At 44.4% G+C, this 12,098-nt stretch overlaps 1 protein-coding gene across 1 annotated transcript in view; it reads left to right on the top strand.

The window, feature by feature from the left end:
• The first annotated feature begins 341 nt into the window (after positions 1-341).
• Positions 342-12,098, top strand: part of LOC311132814 (src-like-adapter) — a 44,009-nt gene continuing 32,252 nt past the window's right edge. Inside the window, exons 1-5 of the mRNA XM_084166157.1 lie at positions 342-426; positions 4,258-4,348; positions 4,653-4,752; positions 6,478-6,564; positions 6,706-6,809. Of these exons, the coding sequence (XP_084022283.1) occupies positions 4,276-4,348; positions 4,653-4,752; positions 6,478-6,564; positions 6,706-6,809 (364 nt within the window). The 5' untranslated portion in view covers positions 342-426; positions 4,258-4,275. The remainder of the gene's footprint in view (positions 427-4,257; positions 4,349-4,652; positions 4,753-6,477; positions 6,565-6,705; positions 6,810-12,098) is intronic.

Here is a 12,098-nt window from a genome sequence, read left to right as displayed (position 1 = left end):
GAAATAACCTTGCACTTTTGTGTCATTTCTAAAAGCTAAAACCAGTATGTACTTTTAGTCAGAACGTTCTCTTTGCTCTTTTCTGTAACGGGAAAATTTTCATTGGTCTTTTGTTCTGGTTCTCTTCTCCTTTCTTATTTCTTCACAGGAAGTGTGTGTGTGTGCATGTGTGTGTGTGTGTGTGTGTGTGTGTGTGTGTGTGTGTGTGTGTGTGTATATGTTTGGCCAGAGGAAGTGGTCTCGCCTCACTGTGAGTGCATCAGTTGAGGGTGTGAACAGTGAAACTCTGACGGTCAATAATAGTTTAACAGTGTGGCTGACATGCGTCTGATCTCCAACACACAGAGCCAAAGACCATGCTCAACTAGAATCACCTGCTACTGGCCCACTAAGCCTGACGACTCCACACGACTCAGGAGCAGCTAGGTGAGTTTTGCAGGCTATGTCATACATTTATTGCAATATGTGTATGGTAAAAGTGTACTAAGCCTATACAGTGGGGGAAAAAAGTATTTAGTCAGCCACCAATTGTGCAAGTTCTCCCACTTAAAAAGATGAGAGAGGCCTGTAATTTTCATCATAGGTACACGTCAACTATGACAGACAAATTGAGGGGAAAAAATCCAGAAAATCACATTGTAGGATTTTTAATGAATTTATTTGCAAATTATGGTGGAAAATAAGTATTTGGTCACCTACAAACAAGCAAGATTTCTGGCTCTCACAGACCTGTAACTTCTTCTTTAAGAGGCTCCTCTGTCCTCCACTCGTTACCTGTATTAATGGCACCTGTTTGAACTTGTTATCAGTATAAAAGACACCTGTCCACAACCTCAAACAGTCACACTCCAAACTCCACTATGGCCAAGACCAAAGAGCTGTCAAAGGACACCAGAAACAAAATTGTAGACCTGCACCAGGCTGGGAAGACTGAATCTGCAATAGGTAAGCAGCTTGGTTTGAAGAAATCAACTGTGGGAGCAATTATTAGGAAATGGAAGACATACAAGACCACTGATAATCTCCCTCGATCTGGGGCTCCACGCAAGATCTCACCCTGTGGGGTCAAAATGATCACAAGAACGGTGAGCAAAAATCCCAGAACCACACGGGGGGACCTAGTGAATGACCTGCAGAGAGCTGGGACCAAAGTAACAAAGCCTACCATCAGTAACACACTACGCCGCCAGGGACTCAAATCCTGCAGTGCTAGACGTGTCCCCCTGCTTAAGCCAGTACATGTCCAGGCCCGTCTGAAGTTTGCTAGAGTGCATCCAGAAGAGGATTGGGAGAATGTCATATGGTCAGATGAAACCAAAATATAACTTTTTGGTAAAAACTCAACTCGTCGTGTTTGGAGGACAAAGAATGCTGAGTTGCATCCAAAGAACACCATACCTACTGTGAAGCATGGGAGTGAAAACATCATACTTTGGGGCTGTTTTTCTGCAAAGGGACCAGGACGACTGATCCGTGTAAAGGAAAGAATGAATGGGGCCATGTATCGTGAGATTTTGAGTGAAAACCTCCTTCCATCAGCAAGGGCATTGAAGATGAAACGTGGCTGGGTCTTTCAGCATGACAATGATCCCAAACACACCGCCCGGGCAACGAAGGAGTGGCTTCGTAAGAAGCATTTCAAGGTCCTGGAGTCTCCAGATCTCAACCCCATAGAAAATCTTTGGAGGGAGTTGAAAGTCCGTGTTGCCCAGCGACAGCCCCAAAACATCACTGCTCTAGAGGAGATCTGCATGGAGGAATGGGCCAAAATACCAGCAACAGTGCGTGAAAACCTTGTGAAGACTTACAGAAAACGTTTGACCTGTGTCATTGCCAACAAAGGGTATATAACAAAGTATTGAGAAACTTTTGTTATTGACCAAATACTTATTTTCCACCATAATTTGCAAATAAATTCATAAAAAATCCTACAATATGATTTTCTGGATTTCTTTTCCTCATTTTGTCTGTCATAGTTGACGTGTACCTATGATGAAAATTACAGGCCTCTCTCATCTTTTTAAGTGGGAGAACTTGCACAATTGGTGGCTGACTAAATACTTTTTTTCCCCACTGTATATGAACGCAAAATGCAACAATTTCAAAGATTTTACTGAGTTACAGTTCATAGAAGGAAATCAGTCAACTTAAATAAATTCATTAGGCCCTAATCTATGGATTTCACATGACTGGGCAGGGGCGCAGCCATTGGTGGGCCTGGGAGGGCATAGGCCCACCCACTGAGGAGCCAGGCCCAGCGAATCAGAATGAGTATTTCAGAAAAAAGGGCTTTATTACAGACATAAATACTCTTCAGCACATTTTAGAGTGGCCTTTTATTGTCCGCAGCACAAGGTGCACCTGTGTAATGATCATGCTGTTTAATCAACTTCTTGATATGCCACACCTGTCAGGTGGATGGATTATCTTGGCAAAGGAGAAATGCTAACTTGCAGTGATGTAAACACATTTGTGCACAACATTTGAGAGAAATAAGCTTTTTGTGCATATGGAACATTTCTGGGATATTTTATTTCAGACCAAAAATGTACATGTTGCGTTTACAGTGGGGAGAACAAGTATTTGACACACTGCCGATTTTGCAGGTTTTCCTACTTACAAAGCATGTAGAGGTCTGTAATTTTTTATCATAGGTACACTTCAACTGTGAGAGACGGAATCTAAAACAAAAATCCAGAAAATCACATTGTATGATTTTTAAGTAATTGCATGACATAAGTATTTGATACATCAGAATAGCAGAACTTAATATTTGGTAGAGAAACCTTTGTTTGCAATTACAGAGATCATACGTTTCCTGTAGGTCTTGACCAGGTTTGCACACACTGCAGCAGGGATTTTAGCCCACTCCTCCATACAGACCTTCTCCAGATCCTTCAGGTTTCGGGGCTGTCGCTGGGCAATACGGACTTTCAGCTCCCTCCAAAGATTTTCTATTGGGTTCAGGTCTGGAGACTGGCTAGGCCACTCCAGGACCTTGAGATGCTTCTTACGGAGCCACTCCTTAGTTGCCCTGGCTGTGTGTTTCGGGTCGTTGTCATGCTGGAAGACCCAGCCACGACCCATCTTCAATGCTCTTACTGAGGGAAGGAGGTTGTTGGCCAAGATCTCGCGATACATGGCCCCATCCATCCTCCCCTCAATACGGTGCAGTCGTCCTGTCCCCTTTGCAGAAAAGCATCCCCAAAGAATGATGTTTCCACCTCCATGCTTCACGGTTGGGATGGTGTCTTGGGGTTGTACTCATCCTTCTTCTTCCTCCAAACACGGTGAGTGGAGTTTAGACCAAAAAGCTCTATTTTTGTCTCATCAGACCACATGACCTTCTCCCATTCCTCCTCTGGATCATCCAGATGGTCATTGGCAAACTTTAGACTGGCCTGGACATGCACTGGCTTGAGCAGGGGGACCTTGCGTGCGCTGCAGGATTTTAATCCATGACGGCGTAGTGTGTTACTAATGGTTTTCTTTGAGACTGTGGTCCCAGCTCTCTTCAGGTCATTGACCAGGTCCTGCCGTGTAGTTCTGGGCTGATCCCTCACCTTCCTCATGATCATTGATGCCCCACGAGGTGAGATCTTGCATGGAGCCCCAGACCGAGGGTGATTGACCGTCATCTTGGATTTTCTGGATTTTTGTTTTACATTCCGCCTCTCACAGTTGAAGTGTACCTATGATAAAAATTACAGACCTCTACATGCTTTGTAAGTAGGAAAACCTGCAAAATCGGCAGTGTATCAAATACTTGTTCTCCCCACTGTATGCTTAAAATATGTGCTAGATAGAAACCTGGAAATGCTGAATTTAATCAGGATTCGACAAATCATTTGGAAACCCTGTAGTTTTCACTGTGGGTAATGGGTGAAGTAAAAACATATAGGCTACACAATATAGCCAACTGCTGTAGACACAAATGGACCTTCCAATTTGTCAACGCATTTTGCAAAATTAATTGCAGTATTTCCTTTATTTAGAAAGAGGGGGTAGGATGGAAAGTTGTGGTTGACTCAGAGCCAACCCTCAGGTTTTGCGGTCTACTGCGTATGTCCTGTTCGAGATAGCACTGTGGCCGTTAATAGGGAAGTTACAACATGCACACATGCACACACATGACAGGGACGAAGTTGCTAGATGGGGTCTTCACTGGCCAGCAAGATTACTCTCTGTCTGCTATAGGAAATACGTGATGATGATTAGCTTGATGACCAGATATACCGTATGTCTGTCTGTCCTCAGGCTCATTAGAGTGCGGCTATGGGGAATGTGATATGGGGCCAGGAAGCTGAGAACAAAACAAATACAAGCTACCATGACAGTGCATTAAAGGGTAAAGCTTCAATCTTTTTTGAGATATTAAGCAATTATTTGCCATTTCTTTGTGATACTGCAGTTTGTGATACTGCAATGTGTTGAGGCTGTACAAAATATATGATGTTCACACAGCTTCAAAAGCTGACTCGAGGACTTTTTAGTCGACACACTCTTTACCCAAGTGTCTAAATGTTTCATACCATTCATTTGAATTAGAAGTTACATTAAGACAGTTGTTTCCTATATTTCAGAACGTGTATAGGCAAATTGTGTCTCTGTGTTAACGTCTATCTAATTGGGTAACACTGGCGGTTCTTCAGCAGGAGAAGAAGTCACGCTTGTCGTTCTCCATGACTATCCTTCTCCAGACATCAGTGAGCCGATCTTCAGAATGGGGGAGAAGCTGAGGGTCTTGTCTCAGTAAGTAGAGTCAGTACTTTGTCTGTCTGTTAAGGTAATTACAAACCCGTAGTCTCTGCACTAGGGTTGCAAAGGGAGGGTATCAAATATACAGTCCCAACCAAAAGTGTGGACACACCTACTCATTCAAGGGTTTCTCTTTATTTTTTACTATTTATTACATCGTAAAATAATAGTGAAGACATCAAAACTATGAAATAACACATAAGGAATAATGTAGTAACCAAAAAAGTGTTAAACAAATCAAAATATATTTTATATTTCAGATTCCTCAAATAGCCACCCTTTGCCTTGATGACAGATTTGCACATTCTTGGTATTCTCTCAACCAGCTTCACCTAGAATGCTTTTCCAACAGTCTTGAAGGAGTTCCCACATATGCTGAGCATTTGTTGGCTGCTTTTCCTTCACTCTGCCATCCGACTCATCCCAAACCATCTCAACTGGGTTAAGATCGGTGGATTGTGGAGGCCAGGTCATCTGATGTAGCACTCCATTGCTCTCCTTCTTGGTAAAATAAGCTTTACACAGCCTGGAGGTGTTTTGGGTCATTGTCCTGTTGAAAAACAAATTATAGTCCCACTAAGCCCAAACCACATGGGACGGTGTATCGCTGCAGAATGCTGTGGTAGCCATGCTGGTTAATGTCCATTGCTCGTGTTTCTTGGCCCAAGCAGGTTTCTTCTTATTATTGGTGTCCTTTAATAGTGGTTTCTTTGCAGCAATTTGACCATGAAGGCCTGATTCACACAGTCCCCTCTGAACAGTTGATGTTGAGATGTGTCTGTTACTTGAACTCTGTGAAGCATTTATTTGTAATAAAGGGGAGTATATATATACAAAAAAATAATAATAACATGGGGGATTGGAAGTGATGCAGACAATTACATTGATAGAAGATACAATATATCTGCAATATTAAGCTGATCCATCCCCCCCCCCCCCCAAAAAAAAAAAAAAAATATTAAAAAAAGACAAACAAAACAAAAAAAAAAGTAAATAACATTGTTGTTTAATATGAAGGTTTCAGCATGAAATATCCTTTATTTCTTTCTTTACACTTTTATTTATTTTACTATGTCAATATGTCTTTGTTTTAAATGTTTTGGCACCAAACTGGGGGCAGTTGTGAAAAAAGTCAATAGTTGGAAGAGTTGCTGAGTTAATAAAAAAAAATGCCATTGTTGATTAGATGCTTTCTTCATTAATTATGATATTTGAACCATATGGTCTATATATCCACTAGAAACACATGGACAATATGGACATATATAAAAAACGTATACTATATACAGTATGAATATATATTTAAAAAAGTTATTTGAGTATGAATTACCATAGATTACAGTTACTTTGGTAAATTACCGGTAGTTTTGCAACCCTACCTTGCACATACTGTACATGTACTAAAAGCTACCTAGGGCAGAAATTGATAGATGCACAGTTACAGATATAGATACCGAGATGACAAAAGAGGACAGCCACAGTGCTTTCCAAAACAAAATGCAATGCTCTGCATACAGTAGAACAACAAAGCATGCAATAATACAAAACAACACTACACAATCTCTAACATTTTGCACACAACAAATAATGAACACATTGGGATGAATCCGATGCATAACACTTAACACTTATACAAATAGGGGGGGCAACTACAATTTCAGATTTTGTTTCCGTTACAGTGTAGGCTATTGAAGGTCTCCTTTAATCTGTGTTCTTCAGGGAAGGCAACTGGTGGAGAGTCCGGTCTGTCCAATCAGGAAGTGAGAACTACATCCCTAATAACCACATCACCAAAGTCTACCATGGGTAAGCAATGTAAAAAATGATGTTCTATATTGTCATAATTAAAGGCTGTGTTGACTTGGTTCTGTACAGTGATATAATGTACTGTATACCGTCACCGTGTGTGTATGTGTGGGTGTGGGTGTGTGTGTGTGCTGTTTTAAGATGGCTGTTTGAGGGAGTGGTGAGGCAGAAGGCAGAGGAACTACTTAGTCTCCCTGAAAACAGAGTGGGTTCCTTCATGGTCAGAGAGAGCACCAAGCAGAGAGGTGAGTCCATTAACTTTTAAAGCCCTACCAAGTTATTCCTTAAGAGTCTAAGCTTGTTGGGTATTTTTTTGATACCCCTTTAGGTGTAAATATATATATATATATACAAATTATTGGATGAAACATTGAATTTGGCCTTACTGCTATTAGCCCATAGAAACGCATTGAATAACAGATTCATACATGGAAAAACAGATAGTATGTGACACTCTGGCTCTAGGACTTGTATTAGGTGAGCCAGGGTGTATCTCATTTGGTGGTGTTGGGCATGGGTGAGTTTCATTTGTTTGTGTTTTGTTGATTGGTCTATGACTCCCAATCGGAGGTAACGAGTGTCAGCTTTCGGCTCGTTATCTCTGATTGGGAGCCATATATATTCTGTGTGTTTTTTCCTTTGTTTTGTGGGTTATTGTTTCCGTGTTGCTGTTAGTCTGTATCAGTATTTGAACGTCACGTATCGTCATTTGTTGTTTTCTTCGTGGTTGCTTTAAATAATAAAGTCATCATGTTCACTCCACGTGCTGCGTATTGGTCCGCTCCTTTAGACGATCGTGACAGAATAACCCACCATAAAAGGACCAAGCAGCGCGTCCAGGAGCAAAGGGTCTGGACACAGGAGTTATGGACGCCTCCTAAGGATTTTTGGACATGGGAGGAGATTCGGGCTGGAAAGGGTCCTTGGGCACAACCGGAGGAATATCACCGCCCTCGTGAAGAGCTGGAGGCAGCCAAAGCCGAGAGGAGGTGGTACGAGGAGGCAGCGCGAAGGCGAGGCTGGAAGCCCGTGGAAGAGAGGCAACCCCAAGAAATTTTTTGGGGGGGGCACATGGCTTGGGCAGCTGGGCAGCAGGAGGCTGCCACAGGGAGAAAAGGAGAGAAGGCTATCGGATTACGGGAGCCATTGGCGAGTAGAGGGAGGGAAGTTGTTGTGGCACGGCAGGAGAGACTGAAGTGTGTTACCAGTCCGGTCCGGCCCGTTCCTGATCCCCAGTTAAGGCCAGTGGTGTGTGTTCCCGGTACGGACCGGCCTGTTCCTACTCCACGCACCAGGTCCACGATGTGCGTCGCCAGCCGGCCTGAACTGGCCGTCTGCCCAACGGCGCCTGAACTGCCCGTCTGCCATGAGCCTTCAGAGCCGTCCGCCAGGCAGGAGCCGCTAGAGCCTTCCGCCAGACAGAATCATACACCTGCTATGGAATCAGCAGGAGCCGACGCAGCCCATACTAGACTGGAAGCTCAGGTTCGGGACCAGAAAGAGCAGCTCCTGCAGATGGGAGCCGCCCTGCTGGAGGTGATGACTGCAATCCGAGGCTGGGGTCCGCCTCCACCGCCAGCCGCCCAGCCAGCACCATCAGCCAGCCATGAGCAGCCAGATCTGTCAACCAGCCATGAGCAGCCAGATCCGTCAGCCAGCCATGAGCAGCCAGATCCGTCAGCCAGCCAGGATCCTCCAGAGCCGTCCAGCCAGGATCCTCCAGAGCCGTCCAGCCGGGATCCGCCAGAGCCGTCCAGCCGGGATCCGCCAGAGCCGTCCAGCCGGGATCCGCCAGAGCCGTCCAGCCGGGATCCGCCAGAGCCGTCCAGCCGGGATCCGCCAGAGCCGTCCAGCCGGGATCCGCCAGAGCCGTCCAGCCGGGATCCGCCAGAGCCGTCCAGCCGGGATCCGCCAGAGCCGTCCAGCCGGGATCCGCCAGAGCCGTCCAGCCGGGATCCGCCAGAGCCGACCAGCCGGGATCCGCCATTCAGCCCGGTGCTGCCCCTTAGCCCGGTGCTGCCCCTTGTCCCGGTGCTGCCCCTTAGGCCGGTGCTGCCCCTTAGGCCGATGCTGCCCCTTAGGCCGATGCTGCCCCTTAGTCCGGGGTTGCCCCTTAGTCCAGGTGGGGTTAGTTGGAGGGTGGTCATTGGGAGGAGGTTACCGAAGCAGGTTGTGACTGTGGTGGGGTGGGGACCACGACCAGGGGCAGAACCGCCACCGTGGACAGACGCCCACCCAGACCCTCCCCTAGACTGTGGGCTGGTGCGCCCGGAGTTCGCACCTTTAGGGGGGGGTACTGTGACACTCTGGCTCTAGGACTTGTATTAGGTGAGCCAGGGTGTATCTCATTTGGTGGTGTTGGGCATGGGTGAGTTTCATTTGTTTGTGTTTTGTTGATTGGTCTATGACTCCCAATCGGAGGTAACGAGTGTCAGCTTTCGGCTCGTTATCTCTGATTGGGAGCCATATATATTCTGTGTGTTTTTTCCTTTGTTTTGTGGGTTATTGTTTCCGTGTTGCTGTTAGTCTGTATCAGTATTTGAACTTCACGTATCGTCATTTGTTGTTTTCTTCGTGGTTGCTTTAAATAATAAAGTCATCATGTTCACTCCACGCGCTGCGTATTGGTCCGCTCCTTTAGACGATCGTGACATAGTAAAAACATTAATCAAAAGGAAGCTTGTTTTATAGAGTCTGTCCTATATCTGAGATATACACAGTACCAGTCAAAAGTTTGGACACACCTACTCATTCAAGGGTTTTTCTTTATTTTTACTATTTTCTACATTGCAGAATAATAGTGAAGATATCAAAACTATGAAATAGCACATATGGAATCATGTAGTAACCAAAAAAGTGTTAAACAAATCAAAATATATTTTAGATTTGAGATTCTTCAAATAGCCACCCTTTGCCTTGATGACAGCTTTGCACATTCTTGGGATTCTCTCAACCAGCTTCACCTGGAATGCTTTTCCAACAGTTTTGAAGGAGTTCCCACATATGCTGAGCACTTGTTAGCTGCTTTTCCTTCACTCTGCCGTCCGACTCATCCCAAACCATCTCAACTGGGTTGAGGTCGGGGGATTGTGGAGGCCAGGCCATCTGATGCAGCACTCCATCACTCTCCTTCTTGGTAAAATAGCCCTTACACAGCCTGGAGGTGTGTTGGGTCATTGTCCTGTTGAAAAACAAATGATAGTCCCACTAAGCCCAAACCACATGGGATGGCATATCGCTGCAGAATGCTGTGGTAGCCATGCTGGTTAAGTGTGCCTTGAATTCTAAATAAATCACAGACAGTGTCACCAGCAAAGCACCCCCACACCATAACACCTCCTCCTCCATGCTTTATGGTGGGAACTACACATGTGGAAATCATCCATTCACCCACACCGCGTCTCACAAAGACATGGCAGTTGGAACCAACAATCTCAAATTTGGACTCCAGGGACAAACTTCCACCTGTCTAATGTCCATTGCTCGTGTTTCTTGGCCCAAGCAAGTCCCTTCTTCTTATTGGCATCCTTTAGTAGTGGTTTCTTTGCAGCAATTCGACAATGAAGGGCTGATTCACACAGTCCCCTCTGAACAGTTGATGTTGAGATGTGTCTGTGACTTCAATTCTGTGAAGCATTTATTTGGGCTGCAATTTCTGAGATTGGTAACTCTAATGAACTTATCCTCTGCAGCAGAGGTAACTCTGGGTCTTCCATTCCTGTGGTGGTCCTCATGAGAGCCAGTTTCATCATAGCGCTTGATGGTTTTTGGTACTGCACTTGAAGAAACGTTCAAAGTTCTTGAAATGTTCCGTATTGGCTGATCTTCATGTCTTAAAGTAATGATGGACTGTCGTTTCTCTTTGCTTATTTTAGCTATTCTTGACATAATATGGACTTGATCTTTTACCAAATAGAGCTATCTTCTGTATACCCCCCCTACCTTGTCACAACACAACTGATTGGCTCAAACGGTTACTACATGATTCCATACGCTATTATTCTACAATGTAAAAATAGTAAAAAGAAAGAAAACCCCTTGAATGAGTAGGTGTGTTCAAACTTTTGACTGGTAGAGTATATATATATATATATAGCGGTAATAATAAATTTGTATTACCTATATTTAAAGGTGCAATATGCAGAAATCACTTCGCCATTTCCTGGTTGCTAAAATTATAGTAGTTCACCTCATTTCAGTTTATGTAGAAAATCATTGTACCATGCAAACCGCTGTGAAATATATTTTCAATAACCAAAGATATTGTATTTTCAACTGTTTGAAGCTGGTGTACAAAACCGAATGCAAAAGACGAAAAAACTAAACTTAAGAACGGGAAGCATAGAAATAGCGCGCGTAGATCTTGCTTCTTAGACTTGCTTTCAATAAGAATGACAGCTCTATAACTCACTATAGTCGGGTCACCCAAAAAGTTTTGGGGGCACTAAACTACTTCCATATCTACAGTGCCTTCAGAAAGTATTCATACCCCTTGACTTATTCCACATTTTGTTGTGTTACAGCCTGAATTCAAAATGGATTCAATTGATTTTACACACAATACCCCACAAACGTACCTGGCGCCGACGAAGATGGCGGCCTCTTTGCAGTATTTTGTTTTTTTTATGTATTATTTTTTACATTATTAGCTCAGAAAGTGAATCATTACATACAGCCGAGAAAAACTATTGGATATCAGAGCGGCGGTAACTCACCAGCATTACGATCAGGAATACGACTTTCCCGAAGCAGATCCTTTGTTTGATCTCCCCAGGGCAACTGAACTGATTCCAGCGGCTGACCCAAAACATCGCCAGGCGGAGGAGAGGCACTCGGAGCGGCCTGCTGGTTCGAATTAGGAGGTGCGCACACCACCCACCGCTTCCAAGTATTCTACTCGCTAATATTCAATCTCTGGTTAACGAAGTTGACGAACTACGGGCAAAAATGTCTTTCCAGAGAGACATCCAGGCCTGTAACATACTCTGTTTCACGGAAACATGGCTCTCTTGGGATATTCTGTCGGAATCGGTCCAGCCAGATTGGTTCTCAGTTCATTGCGCAGACAGGAATAAATATCTCTCCGGGAAGCAGAAGGGCGGAGGTGTGCGTTTCATGATTAATGACTCATGGTGTAATTGTAGTAACATAGAGGAACTCGAGTCCTTCTGTTCACCCGACCTAGAATTTCTCACAATCAAATGCCGACCGTATTATCTCCCAAGAGAATTCTCTTCGGTTATAGTCACGGCCGTGTATATCACCCCTCAAGCCGATACCACGACGGCCCTCAAAGAACTTCACTGGACCTCATGCAAACTGGAAACCACATATCCTGAGGCTGCATTTATTGTAGCCGGGGATTTTAACAAAGCAAATTTGAGGACTAGGCTGCCGAAGTTCTATCAACATATCGACTGTTGTACTCGCTCTCCTAAAATCCTCGAACATTGCTATTCAAACTTCCGGGATGGTTATAAGGCCCTCCCCCGCCCTCCTTTTGGCAAATCTGACCACGACTCAATTTTGCTTCT

This window comes from Coregonus lavaretus (assembly GCF_964263955.1).
Source record: "Coregonus lavaretus genome assembly, chromosome: 7".
In the NCBI taxonomy this organism is placed as follows: domain Eukaryota; kingdom Metazoa; phylum Chordata; class Actinopteri; order Salmoniformes; family Salmonidae; genus Coregonus; species Coregonus lavaretus.
The sequence above is the reverse complement of the archived record's forward strand: the minus strand, read 5'-3'. Positions and strand labels throughout refer to the sequence as shown.